General features: G+C 41.4%; 1 protein-coding gene and 1 pseudogene across 1 annotated transcript; one reads left to right on the forward strand and one right to left on the reverse strand.

Annotated features, from left to right (window-relative positions):
* LOC104743891 lies at nt 2,832–3,833 on the reverse strand. The gene has a single exon (XM_010464926.1). It carries the CDS (start codon nt 3,831–3,833, stop codon nt 2,832–2,834), a length of 1,002 nt encoding a protein of 333 aa, XP_010463228.1.
* The window catches only part of LOC109128715, a 52,841-nt pseudogene continuing 40,492 nt past the window's right edge, over nt 5,605–17,953 (forward strand).

The following is a 17,953-nucleotide window of genomic DNA, read 5'->3' on the forward strand; positions in this document are numbered from 1 at the left end:
CAACTCATATAAAACCCAGCCCATTTGACATTAAACCCATATAAACCCATTTAAGTTTAAACCCCATTTATTTTTGCCGATTTAGATATGTCTTAACCATAAACCTATTTAGACCCATATAAGCTCATAAAACTCAATATTAATTTAGTTTTACTGTAAAAATACTGATGATGATTAAAGACAAAATACAGATGTAAAATACAGATGTAAAAATCATTTTGAACCGCAATAAAGCTTATAAGAAAAGACAAAACATATATTTTAATAAGATAACCAAAATCTTTGCCTAAATATCATAGTCTGGTACCAAGCCTTGCCTGTTGCTTTGATAGCTTGTGCCTCCTCCTAGGGTTAACAAGAAAACAATAATAGGTTAATGAGAGGAGGCAACTTTGAGTTTCAAAATCACAACAATTATAAGATCCTTCTGGGTTCAACACAAGTTCAGATGTGCACATGAGTATCTCGGCAAACCAATCTTTATCAATAAAAAGAAACTAAGCAGCAGAATTTGAGGCAAACACTTACATTTGAGGGATCATACCTTTCATTGTTTCATGACACACTTGAGTCTCCTATTCTTGAACTCTCCACCCCTGAACTTGTTGTCTTTCTAGCATTTTCATAACCATTGTCATCACTATCTTCTATGGTACCTTCAAATTCTGCAAAACCTCTCAGCCAGTTGCAAGTGCAAAGTAATGCATGGACATTTTTAGGAAGCAACCTATTTTTGTATGGTGTCAACACTCTAGATCCAATACTGAATGCTGATTCTGATGAAACCGTTGTTTGTCTACAGAACCATTAAAACTAACCACAACCCAGGAAGCAAGAAACCTCATAAACCAAACACCACATGTGTTTTAAAGAAACTGAAATCAAAACTCAAATCTCCTATGCCAAAAAAATCAAAAAGGGAGTCTCGCTCCTTCACATCCTCAACATACCTATAATGAATGGAAGTAATTCATAAATAGAAAAGCTACCATTACAAAGAAGAGTGTGGGTTTATTCAAACGAAAAGTCACTCTATTAACTATAACCAAGATTCAGCAAAACAAGGCGAAAGGTTAGTCAAACTTACCTAAGTGATAACGATGCATTTTTGTACCTTGATTTCTTTTAGACAATAAGAGTTCAACAACACTCCTCTATGAACATCAACGTTAGGCCACAGAGAGGTCCTTGACCTGTAACAAAGATTACAAGATTCAAAAAAACAAAGAAAAATCAGATGAACCCACAAATCCAAACACAAAAGGACACAAATCCACAAATCCAAACACAAAGGGACACAAACCCACAAATGAAAACGATTCAAAAACACAAATCTACAAATCCAGTTTGAATTAATACACTTATATTAATCTTCATCGAGATTCAGAGAAGACGTTGTTGAATTGAAACAGATATAAATTGCGAATCGATGCTGAATTAATACACTTATCTAATATTTTCTCAGGTTTTGTCGAAGAAGACGACATATTCACAAAAATCCTTTTTCCAGCAAAAACAAAAAAAATAAACGGTACCCATATTAACATCACTACTTGGAGTATAGGAGTTTGATAACGTGGGGGAGTGATCTTGATACTGTTGTTTGAAAGGGAAAGTATCTTCATCAAAGACAACACGGTGAGAGATGTAGACTTTTCCTGTTGGTGGATGGAGACATCGATACCCTTTGTACTGATGACTGTAGCCAAGAAACACACATTGAAAAGACTTTGGCTCGAATTTATGATGAGTCAGTGGCTTCAAATGTGGGTAGCAAGCCGTTCCGAAGACTCGCAACATTGAGTATTATGGTTTCTGATTGAGTAGGACTTCAGTTGGACTCTGATCATTCAAGACTGATGATGGGAGCATGTTTCCAATGAAACTTGCTGTGTAGAAGGATTCCACCCAGTATAAGTGGTGTGTGACTCTGAAAGAGCATGGAGAGACCCAATTCGACAATATGCCAGTGCTTACGCTCTGCTATTCCGTTTTGTTGAGGAGTGCAGGGACAGAGATGAGATGCCTGATTTCTACATTGACAAAGTGTTGCTTAAGCAAATTGCTGGTAAATTCTCCTCCTCCATCACTTTGAAACACTTTTATCTTGGTATTAAATTGATTTTCCACCATCTTTTGAAAGGCATTGAATACTGAGAAGAATTCAGATTTTGTGTGCAGAGGATAGAACCAGGAATATCGAGAGAAATCATCCACAAAAACAGCATAATATTTAAAGCCTTGATTCGATACAAATGGTGAGGGTCCCCGGAGATCACAATGGACTCTATCTAAAGGATGCAAAACACGAGAAACATAACTAAAAAACGGAAGCTTGGTACTTTTCCTCATCTGGCAAGGTTCACAATTTGAGGTAGTGCGGCTCTTATTCACTTATATTGCCTTGCTATTCTTGAGTTGTTGAAGAATCTTGTAGTTTGAATGTCCTAATCTGTAATGCCATGTTACTTCTGATGATGCACAATGACGATTAGAGAAAAGAGTGGCAAATCGTTGGTCCTCCAAAACATAGTGGCCATTACGCTGATTTCCCTTTAACACCACTTTTTGAGTGTTCATATCAATAACGCATATCTTATTAGCATAAAAAAATACACCACAAGGATAGTCATCACAGAGTTTGGATACTGACAGTAGTGACTTCTGGATTGTAGGACAGACTAAAATATTATTCAGAGGAATCTTACCTGTTGGTGATGCCAAAGTAGTAGAGCCGACATGTGTCATAGGTAAGTAGGTGCCATCAGCCACCATTACTGTATCATTTCCTTCATACGAAGTTGCAGATTGAAGTGTTGTTGCAGAGGGTGTCACATGAGCTGAGGAACCTGAGTCTGTAATCTACTCTCTTCCACGGGGTAAGCAACTTGCAAAGCTGCAAAGGATTGAGCATAAGGACTTTGGTAGGTATTATCAAACCTGTTGTAGCACTTCAAGGCAGTATAACTGATTCGTCTGCAAATCTGACAAGTAGGACGAGATCCAGAGGTGTTCTGAGTGGTTTGGTGTTGAGAGAATCCCCTTCCTCTGGTCGTGTAACCTCCTCTGCCACGATTGTTACCTAAGCGTCCTCTACCTCTTTGGTTACCAACATAGTGAACTTCATTTGTTTGCTGGGCTTGAATCGCGATATTGGAGACGGCTGTGTTGCTTTCTTTGTATGATTGAAGCTTGGTGTCAAAGCCTTCAACTTCAGAGACAACATCGTTGAAGCTCGGGGGTGATAGCTTGTTGAGAGAACTTTGAATGACTGTTGTAATAGGATCGTAGTCTCTGGTCAAGCCATTGAAAAAACCAAAGATCTTCAAGGACTCATCTACTGGTTTCCCGATGGCACTGAGAGCATCACAGATACGCCTGAACTCACGGCAGTATGTAGCCAAACTTTTGTCGTTTTTTGTCAGCAAATGCAGGCTATGACGAAGGGAGAACTCCCTGGAGAGAGAGCTCTTGTAGTAGGATTCGGCAAGGTGAAGCCAGACATCGTGAGACGTGGAGAGAGTATGAACAGATCCAAGGACTTCTTCAAAGAGAGTGCCGAAGATCCAAGAGCGAACCAACTGATCGGTACAGAACCAGGACTCATAGAGAGGGTTGGACTCTTCTGTCTGAGTATTGTCATGGGTGACTGTTCTGGTGACTGGTGGAGGCGTAACACTCCCATTGACGAACCCAAGAAGTTGTTGACTGGACAAAAGAAACTCAAACTGTGTTTTCCACAGTAAGTAGTTACTATCATTGAGCTTCAAGGGAACAGAGCTCATGACATGGACATTACTTGGAAAAGGATAAGAGAGACAAGGATTGGCCATTGAAACACTTGTTAGGGCTTACAATGACTCTGATACCATGAGAAAACCTTGACAAAGGTATAAAACTTTGTATTTTCTTATTCACGCAGTTAATCTTTACAATGTGTAGGTTTAGAGGGTTATATACAAAACCAAGAACATTCTAGACTTCTCTCGTCTTATCCTAAGGCACCACAGCTGTAAAGGTGCTTAGTCATCACTAACGGATGAGAGGGAATCAAATCGTTTTTGAACAAGGAGCGTCGTCTTCGTCTCCGACCTCTATGCTTTTGCAGGTACAGCTTTTGTTTTCTTTTGCAATGGAAGCTTGGTTGTGGGCTTTTCAGTTGGGCCTGAAATCTTCAGTTGGACTTGATGTTGTTTTGGGCTTATGTGGCTCACACAAAGAGCTTCCCATGTTTTACTCGCAGAATAACCCCCACCACAGAACTTACCCTCAACATACCAACTAAAAGAGTCCTCATCTGAAAAAAGGCTTGGCAATGGATGATATACATGAAGAGACATCGCTTGCTCTGATCTCGGAGGCAGTAGCATCCAGCCTCACCATTGCAAGCGTTTGCAACTTTTGCATTCTCTGGAATCTTGAGACAACTAGGACTAGTTGTACCAATCAGTTTGATAAGAGGGTTTCGATTCAACCCATATTGCAGATGCTTTATGTAATCTTCTTTTTTTTTGAAAAATACATAATAGGTTGGGTGATTATTAGATTGCTAAATTTTGTGAGTATCATATCTTAACTATAAATTTGCATAAAATATGCTTGGATAGTTGGATATATGTACATAGTAATGTGTACAAATTAATGAGATCATTCTCAATTTAATTTAGTTACTGGCTAACTGGTCTTGAGAGACACGAACTAAGAACACTAGTTGTTGCCTTATTGTGGTAATGATTTAAAAGGAGATATCATGTCCGCTAAATATCTGGATGGGTGTGATAAACTGATAACATCTATTTGCAAATTTGATCTTTTTGGGCGGTTATGATTTTTTTATGTAAATTTTCGTTCTTATATATATATATTAGACAACCAATCAATGATTAATTTTAATTTAACATATGATTAAAGGGTTTTACTAATAATAATATATAGTTGGTATATATAGTTTTATGGGGTTTTTTTTGTTTTCAAAGAAAAACAATTATAAACTGAAAAAAAAGAAAAACAATTATAAAATTGGGTGAACGATGAAACTTGAAAGCATTCATGATTGTACGTAGTTGGTGCACCGTGCATGCAAATTGTCTCAATAGATAAGCCAAAGAAAAATACTTTTTTCTAATCCAAAAATTAATAAAACAATGTTCATTCGTCATTGATTAATGTAGAGAGAAAACAAAGAAGAATATGTACATATGTTTTTAAAACTTAACAAACCTAGTGAAATTAAATAATCTGTGGTATTGTGTGATCAGGACAAGACGTCTCGATCGTACAACAAACACATAAAGACGAAGGCTAAATGATGTAACAGATTATAAACTAACTTTGTGCGCCTTTTGAAAATAATATTCAACTCTCAAGCCATGGATGGCTAAGGCATGTTTGGTATTCTATGGTACATTGCAACAAATAAAAAGAGGCGAAGAGAGCCTAAGTTTTGTGATCGTGGTAGACAGATATGCCATATGTCTGATCCATCTCAGTCGGTGCATTTCCTTTCTCGACGATACAATCGGAATCTGTACAAGTGCACTGGCTGCTACAGCGAAATAAAAGCGCTCTAAGTATCATCTCCATTGTGATACCTGCGATTACGATATGCACAAGAAATGTTACTTTCAACCAAGATGTCGTTTATCGGGTGTAACTAATCCTCATACCCTTTACAAACAGTACACTAAGTTCTTGGGTTGCTTCGGATGTGGAGGTAAATGCTTGAGTGGTTCAATGGGATATTACCGCTGTGGTCATTGCCGTGTTACTTTCCACAAAATTTGCCACTCGTATCCGTAAAATATCAATCATTCTTTTCACCCTTCCCACCCTCTCACACTCACCTTCTCCAAAGATTTTGCTTATGATGATTTCAAGTAGATCCCCACTTCATGGCAAGAAGAAGAAGAACCCTCTGATTCCGAAGAAGAACCTGATGCATCTGGATCCAGTGATGCCTCTATCTCAATATCCGATGTAAAATGAAAATGTTGCCAGAGACAGCTCCAACACGTATACTACCACTGTTCTATTTGCATCTTTAGCCTAAAACTCACCTGTACTAGAAACCCACCACCACTTCCCACCAAACAAGAGCCATGAGCATATCTGATGTAACCCCGGACTATGGTCGTGACCCACGAACGTACGAACGGAACTGGAACCAGGGGTACAGAACGTCGGTCGTTTCAGTAAGAGCGATGGGAACGTATGGAAGAGATTCAAGAGGAGATGCTCGACTCGTTAGGCTCTTGGATCGGTGAGGGTAGAGATGGAAGAGGTTCACGAGGAGATGCTTGACTCGTTAGTTTCTCGGTTCGGTGACGATAGAAGGTGGATCGATGTAGCAACACACAAGGGATGGATCTCCTTGTGATACAGCTAATTAGAAGGTTACGAACCCGGTTCGTGAGGCTTCTTGGGTTTCGTTTCAATTGCTGAAAACGAGAGATAAAGGAACACCTTTGATTTTCTTTATTACCAGTCAAACCTTTACATTATGGAGTCTAGGCCCTTTAAATAGGCTGGCCATTACAAGGGAACTCTAAACCCTAAACACATGGGTTAAAATAAAACGCAGCGTCCAAGAAACAAATTTAAAAGACAACGGTCACAAAGGAAAATAAGCGAAAGATAGAATGGCCACGTGGCCGAGAGTGGTCCACGGTCATGACCATGCACTAGGGTTTATAGCCTCGTTAAAACATGCTTGGTAAACCTAGTGGGACAAACCCAATGTAGGAAAAAGAGTATTATTTCCCCTAATGACTTGGAGGTCTTCACCCTTGTGTAATGGTAAAGACCGAGAAAGGAACCTCGGTCGGCTGTTCGGCGGCTTGAATGGCTCCATGCTCGAACTCCTCTTGTTCTCGGACGAACGCTTGGACAAAGATGAGACACTTCTTTTTGGCGGCCCTATATGCTGTTCGGCTCCTTGTGGTTGCTCCGGGCATCAAATTTGGTGCATGGGTCGATGGCCGTCTCGATCCGGTTGCGGCTGCATCCGCGTCTTCCTGTCCAGTTCCGTATTGGTACATGTCCTGGTCCTAGCCTTCGTCCCAGGTTCCATCATTCCCTCCCTCTTGAAAAGGTTTTGCCCTCAAAACATCTTCCTCGGTACCTGCATCAAACGGGGCCAAGTCAGACACGTTGAACGATGTCGATGTTAAGTACTCACCAGGCAGTTCGAGGTGGTAGGCGTTGTCGTTGATCTTCTCGATCACTCGGAATGGTCCGTCTCCGCGCGAACTCAGCTTGTTTTTCCTCTTCGATGGAAACCGTTCTGGACATAAATGTAACCACACCAAGTTGCCCTCTTTGTAAACCATGGTCTTGCGACCTTTGTTGGCCGTCCACGTGTAGTGTTCGGTCTGCCTCTCAATGTTGGCATTTACGTCCGCGTGAATCTTCTTTACGAGCTCGGACTTGCTTTCTCTGTCCTGGTTCACTACTTCGCCGGGCGGTAAAGGTAGCACGTCCATGGGAGTGAGAGGTTTAAAACCATATGCGACTTCAAACGGCGACCTCTTGGTAGTACGGGGGATAGGTTGTAAGCGAACTCCACCAAGGGCAGGCACTCAACCCATTTTCTTCTGTTTCCGCTTACAGTGGTCCATAGCAATGCTCCAAGGGTTCGGTTAACAACCTCGGTTTGGCCGTCTGTTTGTGGATGACACGCCGTAAAATACAAAAGCCGCGTGCCTAGCCTTCTCCACAAATTTCTCCAGAAATGACCAAGGAAATTGGGCTCTCGGTCGGACACGATCGTGCGGGGAAGGCCGTGTAGCCTCACTACCTCGCGGAAGAACAGGTCGGCGATATTCATGGCATCGTTGGTCTTGTTGCAAGGAACAAAGTGGGCCATCTTGGAGAATCGGTCCACTATGACGAAAATAACGTCCTTCTTGTCGCATGGGGTCAGGCCAAGAACAAAATCCATTGATAAGTCAACCCATGGACCTGAAGCGATCGGAAGTGGCATGTAGAGACCATAGGGACGCATAGTTGACTTGGACGCCTTGCACGGAATGCACCTCCCACAAAACTTTTCCACCATGCGCTTCATCTTAGGCCAATAGAAATGCTCCTTCAGAACGGCCATTGTCTTGGCCACGCCAAAGTGACCCGTAAGCCCACCTCTGTGTGCCTCCCTCATCAGCAACTCCCTTATAGATCCGCTTGGAATGCATAATCGCCTCCCTTTGAACAGAAACCCATCATGCACAAAGAACTTGGTGTAGTTGCCTTTGACGTGCTCTCGGTAACACTCTGCATACTCGAGATCGTTGGCGTAAGCGTCCTTGATAACGTAAGAAAAAGTTTCAATAAACTCCAACCACTTAGCGTGCCTCTTCTTAAGATTAGTCTACCCTCGCAAGTGCTTCAACGTCTCGTGATCGGTGTGAATGATGCATTCCTTGGCCAGAAGATAGTGTTGCCAAGTCTCCATGGCGCGAACTAAGGCGTACAACTCCTTTTCGTAGGTCGGGTAGTTGAGCGTCGGTCCGTTGAGCTTTTCACTGAAATACGCAATAGGCTTGCCTCCTTGCGTCAGGACGGCACCGATGCCTACTCCAGACGCATCGCACTCCACTTCGAAGGTCTTGCTGAAATCTGGAAGGGCCAATAGTGGCGCTTGCGTCAGCCGCCTCTTAAGGTCGCGAAACGCTGCCTCTTAAGCTGGTCCCCACTTGAACTCGATATTCTTTTTAATGGTGGCTGTGAGTGGGGCTGCTACCGAACTAAATTCTCGCACGAACGGCCTATAGAAGCTGGCTAGGCCGTGGAAGCTTCGGACTTGACTGATGTTGGTCGGGGTTGGCCACTCTTCAATGGCCTTGATCTTTTCATTATCCACTTTAAGCCCCTGCGCACTCACAACAAAGCCTAGGAAAACGAGTTCAGTAGCTCTAAACACACACTTCTTCAAATTAGCATATAACTTGTTCTCCCTAAGAGTTTTCAAGACCAAAGAAAACTGATCTAAATGTTCTTCAAGGGTTTTACTATAAACAAGAATATCATCAAAGTATACCACCACAAACTTATTAATGAAAGCTCTAAGAACATGGTTCATCAATCTCATAAAGGTGGAGGGAGCATTAGCGAAACTGAATGGCATTACCAACCATTCGTACAAACCTTGCTTGGTTTTGAATGCGGTTTTCCACTCATCTCCCTCTTTCATCCTCACTTGATGATAGCCACTTTTAAGGTCTATCTTGGAGAAGATGGTGGAACCGCTAAGTTCATCAAGCATGTCGTCCAGGCGTGGAATGGGATGTCGGTAGTTGATGGTGATGTTATTTACTGCTCGACAATCTACACACATGCGCCACGTTCCATCCTTCTTTGGAACCAACAGGACCGGCACTGCACACGGACTTAGGCTCTCTCGCACGTATCCCTGCCTCATGAGATCGGATACTTGGCGTTCTAGCTCCTATCCTCCTCATGGTTCACTCGGTACGCGGGTCGGTGATGTTCATATATTTCACCATGTTTTACCTTAGTATATTCACATCTTTTGCATAATTTATAAGCACATTTAGCCATTATTGAGTAGCTTTAGGACTGTTTATGCATTTGAGTAGAATTGCATTGCATTTGCATAGTTTCTTGCATAAACAGGTGAATTTGGATCCTAAGGAGCATGGAAGGATGTTGAGAAGGATTTTAGCTATCAAAGTGAAGAAGATCAAGGAGTTAGAGCAGAAGAAACCAAGCTCGGAAGTCCACTCGACTGCCCACTCGACCAGACACTCGACCATGTGCGGAGAAGGACTCGACCGGCTGGAAGAAGCAGAAGAAAAGGTCACTCGACCAAGCACTCGACTGAGCACCTGGTTGAGTTGACCGACGACCCTCCATTTTGTCTTTTACCTACTTTTAGGGTTTCCCCCTCTCTCCTATATAAAGGCTTGTACCCTACAGCCACCAAGAGAGCCACTTTTAGATAAAATCTGTAAACCTAGTATTTACCCCTTTTGGGTATTATCTACTTTTTTTGCTTTCTTTTGTTTTAGATTCTCTAGCCGCTTTTGCATATTTTTAAGAAATTTTTGATACTTGTTGGTTCCATAACTTTCTAAGTATTAAGAATTTGAGTTTGATTTCTTCTTCAATATTGTAGATCTTCATCTCATCTTTCTAATAATGCAAGTTTCATTGATTTATGGGTTTATGACTTTGTTCATCATGTTTTGTGATTGTGAGTAGTGGTTTAGGATCTTGAGGATGGATAAGGATGGATAAGGGTTATGGTTGTTTTGATTGGTCAAGATTGATTGCTTAATATCTCTTCGGGTTAGATACACTCTATGATATTCTTATACTGAGAGGGTAAGGGTAGACCTTAAGCTTCTTAGCATCACACCAATGTCTAAGTTGTTACATAAGGCTAATACTAGAGATTATCATGAACCATGCTAAGAGATTAGATGTTTACTATGATTTTTGACATTGATGATCTGTTTGTTTAATGCCTGCCTTGATATGTAATAACTAGTGAGAACTAGGTCTAAGAAGTCTCTTGGCTTGATTGTTATTGTCTTGAGAATGGATTAACATGTATTAGAAGATCATTGTCTAGAGATAGCTCATTGTTGATTGAGGTTTGTTGACCAATTTAGATAACCATAGGTTGAGTCCAGCTCATGAATCCATCCTTAGGACCTTTCTTTGTCTATTGATTTCCTTGTTTGAGTATTGTTAATTGCTTTTTGTTTGCTCTGTTTTCAATATTTACCCTGTTTTTGTTCATTCGCTTGTCAACTCGACTACCAAATCGATCGCACATCCGATCGAGTGCTTGCTTGAGCTCATCCCAGAGTTCTTGTTTATGTTCTGCATCATTCCTGTTTCATTTCGTGTTTAATTCTAGTTTCATATCTGTTGCATCCATTTCATTTCTGTTTACTGTTTCATTACTTGACTTGCATTAGTATAATTTCTGTTTCTGTTTAGTATCATTACTGCTTTGTTTTATTGTTTACTTTGCATTTAGTATCCTGTCTTAGTAGCTTTACATTCTGCATTTCATAATAATCATTAGGTTGTTAGTAAAAATCATTCATCATATTTGGCTTGACTTAGATAAGTATTCACATCCTGATTGCTTGCATCACACTCATTATGGTTTGACATCCTTTATGCTACAACTACATAAGGGTAATTGAGACACCTTGCATCCATCATTCATCATCTCTATCATCATCCATCACCACACTAAAGACCAATTTCAATTTGGCGTCGTTGCCTGTTTCAGTGTTTGTTTGTGACATTTAGGATTTATACAAGTCTAAGATTAATTTCTATTGCTCCTTTGAACACTACTGATTCGAATTCTTCATCTGCTTGGTTGTTTTGAATCTCAGGTACCTACTCGACATACAACTCGAGCTACCACTCGACCGTCTGCACGATCGAGTACCTGATCGAGTCACAACCCGGATTCAATTAGTCTTCTCATCTCAGTCAGTTCGACCATCAACTCGAGCCAGTGCTCGACCGAGTGTTGGTTCGAGTCAGTGATCGAGTCAGTTGATGCAAACAAGATCCAAGGGAAATCAGAATCTTCAGAGGTACCTTGATCACATCAACCGCCTACCAAGAGACCTAAGACGGCAGAGAACAAGAATCACCCAAGAACAAGAGAATCAATTGCTAATGAAGCAACCAAACAATCAAGAGCAAAGGCCAAGGCACATTGGTGCAGGAGATGCCCCAAACACTCACACACAAAGAGCTGGTATTGTGCCTCCTACAGTTGTCAACAATAATTATGAAATCAAAAGTGGGCTAATCTCTATGATTCAAGCAAATAAATTCCATGGTCTACCAATGGAAGATCCTCTTGACCACCTTGATGAATTTGATAGGCTCTGTAGTCTAACCAAGATCAATGGTGTAAGTGAAGACAGTTTCAAGCTAAGACTGTTCCCTTTTTCACTTGGAGACAAAGCACACTTTTTGGAGAAGACCTTACCAACAGGAGCTATCACAACCTTGGATGGCTGCAAGAAGGCCTTCTTAGCTAAGTTTTTCTCCAATGCAAGGACTGCTAGATTGAGGAATGAGATATCAAGTTTTGTACAAAAGAATAATGAGACTTTTTGTGAAGCATGGGAAAGGTTCAAAGGCTTCCAAACACAATGTCCACATCATGGGTTTAGCAATGAATCTCTACTCAGCACCCTATATAGAGGAGTCTTACCAAAGATCAGAATGCTTTTGGACACAGCCTCCAATGGAAATTTCCTCAACAAGAATGTAGAAGTAGGATGGGAGCTAGTAGAGAACCTAGCACAATCTGATGGGAACTATAATGAAGACTATGATAGAACATTAAGGTTTGTTTCCAATGATCAAGATGAAAAGTATAAGAAGGACTTGAAGGTTGTTCATGAGAAGTTGGACAAGATTCTACTCAGCCAACAAAAGAATATTCACTTTCTTGGTAAAGAAGAGGTTCCAGCTCAAGATGGGGAGAGAGAATTTGCTGAGATTTGCTATATGCAGAATCAAGGAGGGTTCAAGGGCTACAATCAATTCAAGAACAACAACCTCTTCTATAGAAGCACCAATGTAGCAAATCCTCAAGATCAAGTCTATCCACCTCAACAACCCCAGCAGAAAAACAACTATGCACCCAAACAACAACATCAAGGGTTCCAGCCTCAATTGTGTCCCCCTCCAGGGTTTCAGACCTCACAAGGCCAAGAACCAGATTTGAGAACTATGATGCACAATTGTTGATTGGGCACGCAAATGGGAAAATTGAGGATGCAAAGCAGTTTGCTGAGCTGAACCACAAGATCACTTCTCAGTATAATGATCTCAACATCAAGTTTGAAAGTCTGAACTCTAGAGTGAAGTACATGGAGAGCAACATTGCTTCTACTTTAGCACCAAAGCCTAATCAACTTCCTGGCAAATCTATTCAAAACCCAAGGGAATTTACTGCTAAAGCCATTCATCTCTATGAGAAAGCTGTCACTGAGGAAAGTGAAGTTCAAGCTGGGGAGGGTTTGTCACTTATTGAAGCCCAAAGTAAAGATTTTACACAGCAAACTGAAGTCGGCAAAGCACTCGACCAGGTGCTCGACCACACACACACGATCGAGTACCTGATCGAGTGACCGATCGAGTTGTTGCCCCAGAAGCTGTCAAGCCTGCTAGATACATTCCTCCTGCCTACAAACCACCTTTGCCATTCCCAGGACGTTTCAAGGCACAAAAGCTGAAAGAACTTAGGGAAATAATTGAAAAGAAGGAAGTGATGGCTTTACAACAAAAGGAAGTCATTGAAAAGAAGGAAGTGATGGCTTTCTCATAGAAGAAGAAGAGAGAGGACCTGCTTTGGAACAATATACCCCATATCCTCTCTACCAAGGCATGCTACTTGAGATATCAAGGGAGAAAACTCAGAATCAGGACAAAAGGGATCTTGAAGAGATTAAGGAAGCTATCATCCCAACAAAACTTGAAGATCCTGGTCCATTTAATCTGCCTTGTTCCTTCAGCTATCTATACTTCAACAAATGCTTGTGTGACTTGGGAGCATCTATCAGTGTGATGCCTTACTCTATAGCACAGAAGCTTGGGCATACTGAATTCAAGTCTAGTGATGTTCATATATTTTACCTTGTTTTCCCTTAGTTTATTCACAACTTTTGCATCTTTTGCTATCCATTTAGGCCATTATTGTGTAGCTTTAGGACTAATCATGCATTAGAGTATAGTTGCATTGCATTTGCATCTTTTCATGCATAAACAGGTGATTTTGGAGCTTAAGGAGCATGGAAGCAATGCTGAGGAGAAGTGAAGCAATCCTGAGGAGAAAACAAGAGAGTTAAGGCTGTAGAATCAAGGTCCGGAGTCCAACTCGACCGCACCACTCGACCACCACTCGACCGTGTGCTGAGAAGGACTCGACCGAGTGGAGAATGCACGAGAGAAGCCAGCTCGACCAGCCACTCGACCGAGCACTGGTCGAGTTGACCGAGCCGTTGACTGCTTTGACTTTTTGTATTTTTAGGGCTTCCACCTCACCTCCTATATAAGGCCCTTGTACCTGCAGCCACAAAAGAATCCAGCTTTTTAGAGAGTCTAAAACCTAGTTTTTACCTTTTTTAGATATTATTCCTTTTGCACTTTTTTTTTTTTTTAGATTTTGTACTTGTTTGAGAGAGAAAGACTAGATTCTTATATTTTGTTTGTTTCATAACTTTCAAAGTATTAAGATTTCGAGTTTTATTCCTTCATCAATATTGTAGATCTCTGTTTCATCTTTCTAATGATGCAAGTTTCATTATTTTCTGGGTTTTTGACATATTTCACCATGTGTTCTTGTGAGTAGTTTGTTTAGGACCTTGAGGATGGGTTAGGCTGGGTTGATCTTGTGGTTTGTTTGATTTGGTCAAGCTTGATTGTTGTAGATCTCTTCTAGGCTAGATGATCTTAATGCTGATCCTATATCTGAGAAGGTAGGGTTTGATTTCAAGCATCTTAGCATCACACCAATGTCTAAGGAGCATAGATAAGGCTAGATCTAGAGCTTACCATTAGGCTTGCTAAGAGATTAGAAGTCTTGTTTGGTTTGAGATGTATTGCTTAATGCCTGCTTGTGTAGATTCTTTTCTTTGTGAGAACAAGTCTAGAAATGCATAGGTTTGATTGTTTCTTGCCATGAGAGTGGATTAAACATGTCTTAGAATAGTATGTCTAGAGATCAGCTCAATGTTTGCTTGAGATTTGTTGACCAAGTTAGATAACCACAATGATTAGCTCAGCCCATGAATCCCTCCTCAAGGCCTTCTTTGTTTATTGAAATCTTAGTCTAAATATCATTGCTTGCTTGTTGTTTGATTAGTTTTAGCATTGCTCTGTTTTTCTTGTGTTGCTCTGTTTTCACGTTTAAGTCTAGCTCGACCACGTACTCGACCTACACTCGGTCGAGTGCTGCTCGAGTTCATCCCCAGAACTTGTGTTTTTGATTTGTGATTGTCTTGTTTCATTCCTGTTTCATTTCCATTGCATTCACGTAGTTTCCTGTTCATTACTTGTCTTGCATTAGTTCATTAGCATAGTGTCTATCTCTGTTCTAGTTTCATTATAGCTTTAATTTGTCTGTTCTGTTTGCATTTAGTATCTTGTTCTAGTTGTTTTTACTTTCTGCATTTCATATCTCATTTTAGGATTGTTAGTGACAAACAATCTTTACAATTGGCTTGACTTAGACTCATATGCACATCTTAATTGTTCACAATCACTCAGATAGGATTGACACCTCTTATACTGCAACTGCATAAGGGGAATTGAAACACCCTGACTTCTATTCATTCCATACATCATCATTCCATACATCATTCATTCATACACCACAAAGAAAGTCAGTTTCAATTTGGCGCCGTTGCCCATTTGAGTGTGTTTTGTGACATTTAGGATCATTATTAGTCTAAGATTAAGTTCGTTTTAAACACTTGTGAAGTTACTGAACTCGAATCTTCCTTTGCTTGGCTGTTTTGTGTTTCAGGTACCCACTCGACCACCTACTCGACCACCACTCGACCGAGCTGTGATCGAGCACTTGATCGAGCCAGAAGCCGGACCAAATTAGCCATTACTTCCCAGTCGACTCGACCACCCACTCGAGCCTGCGCTCGACCGTGTACCTGTTCGAGTCTGTAGTAGAGTTTGTTGATGCACACAAGGTCAAAAGGCAAAGATAGTCTTCAACAGCCTATTGACAACATCCACAGGCTACAAAAGGGTTTGAGACATAAGCAAGGAAGAGTAGTTCAACAACAACAAGGTCAAGACATCATGGAGCAACAAGCTATCCATGAGCAAAGACCAAGGCACATTGGTGCAGGAGATGCACCCAATACCCACAACCAAAGGGCTGGAATTGTGCCACCTTCAGTAGCAAACAATAACTTTGAGATCAAGAGTGGATTGATCTCAATGATACAAGCAAACAAGTTTCATGGGTTGCCAATGGAGGATCCACTAGATCACCTTGATGAGTTTGACAGAATATGTGGACTCACAAAGATCAATGGAGTGAGTGAAGATGGATTCAAATTAAGGCTCTTCCCATTTTCTCTTGGAGACAAAGCTCACCTTTGGGAGAAGACTCTACCTACTGGAGCTATCACCACATGGGATGCATGCAAGGAAGCTTTTCTGGCCAAGTTCTTCTCCAATGCAAGGACTGCTAGGCTGAGGAATGAGATTTCTGGGTTTGCTCAAAGGAATAATGAGAGCTTTTGTGAAGCTTGGGAGAGGTTTAAAGGATTCCAAACTCAGTGTCCTCACCATGGCTTCAGCAATGAGTCACTTCTAAGCACCTTGTATAGAGGAGTGCTTCCCAAGATAAGAATGCTTCTTGACACAGCCTCTAATGGCAACTTCCTCAACAAGAATGTGGAAGAAGGATGGGAATTAGTTGAGAATCTTGCTCAATCTGATGGCAATTATAATGAGGACTATGATAGGACCATAAGGAGCTCCTCAACTGATCAAGAGGACAAGTATAAGAAGGATTTGAAGATGGTCAATGAGAAGCTTGACAAGATCCTCCTCAGCCAATCCAAGTCCATTCACTTCATTGGTGAAGAGGAAGCTCCAGTTCAAGAGGGGGAGCCTGAATTTGCTGAGTTGTGCTACATGCAGAACCAGGGAGGATTCAAAGGCTACAACCAAGGAGGTTTCAAGAACAACAATCTCTCTTATAGGAGCACCAATGTGGCCAACCCTCAAGACCAGGTCTATCCACCTCCTCAACCTCAACAGCAACAAAACTACATCCCCAAGCAACAACACCAAGTGTTCCAGCCCCAATTGTGTCCCCCACCAGGGTTTCAGACTAACCAAGGCCAGGAACAAGACTTAAGAGCAATGATGCAACAGTTGTTGATTGGGCAAACACAAGGCAAGATTGAGGAAGCCAAGCAGTTTGCTGAGTTGAATCAAAGGCTCACATCACAGTACAATGATCTGAACATGAAGTTTGATGGCCTCAACTCCAGAATGAAGTATATGGAGAGTAACATTGCCTCTACTTCAGCTCCTAAACCCAACCAACTCCCTGGAAAAGCTGTTCAAAATCCAAGGGAGTTCACTGCAAAAGCCATTCATATCTCTGATGAGGAAGTCACTGAGGACAGTGAAGTCCAAGTTTGGGGGAATTCATTAGTTACTGAAGCCCCAAGTGACGTTTGTGCAAAGCAACTGGAGTCCGTTATTGCACTCGACCAAGTACTCGAACAGCCACTCGATCGAGTGCATGCTCGAGTGGTCGATCGAGTTGCAGACTCAGAAGCTGTCAAGCCTGCTAAGTACACTCCTCCTGCTTACAAGCCACCTCTTCCATTCCCAGGACGTTTCAAAGCACAAAAGATTAAGGAGCTTAGGGAAATCATTGAGAGAAAGGAGATGATGGCTAAGCAACAAGAAGAAGAGAGGGTTTTAAAGGAAGAAGCTGTGGTTGAGGAAGTGTTGGCCATACAAGAGATCACCATTGCTTACCAAGAAGAAGAGAGAGGACCTGCCTTGGAACAGTATGATCCATATCCTCTCTACAAAGACTTTTTGCTTGATTTGTCAAAGAAGAAGGCTGAAGCTCAAGATGAGAAGGATCTTGAGGACCTTGGAGGAGTTATCATTCCAATCAAGCTTAAGGATCCAGGTCCATTCTATCTGCCTTGCACACTTAGCTATCTTCACTACAACCAATGCCTTTGTGATTTGGGAGCTTCAACAAGTGTGATGCCATACTCCATAGCACAAAAGCTTGGGAGAACTGATTTCAAGTCCACCAACCTTCATATATGTTTAGCTGATGGGTCAAACAAGGAGATAATTGGAAGGTTGGAGAATGTCCCAGTCAAGATAGGGAAGGAAAGGGTTCACACTGATTTTGTGGTGTTGGAGATGGACAAGGAACCTG

This window comes from Camelina sativa, chromosome 14 (assembly GCF_000633955.1).
Source record: "Camelina sativa cultivar DH55 chromosome 14, Cs, whole genome shotgun sequence".
NCBI classification, from domain to species: Eukaryota; Viridiplantae; Streptophyta; class Magnoliopsida; order Brassicales; family Brassicaceae; genus Camelina; species Camelina sativa.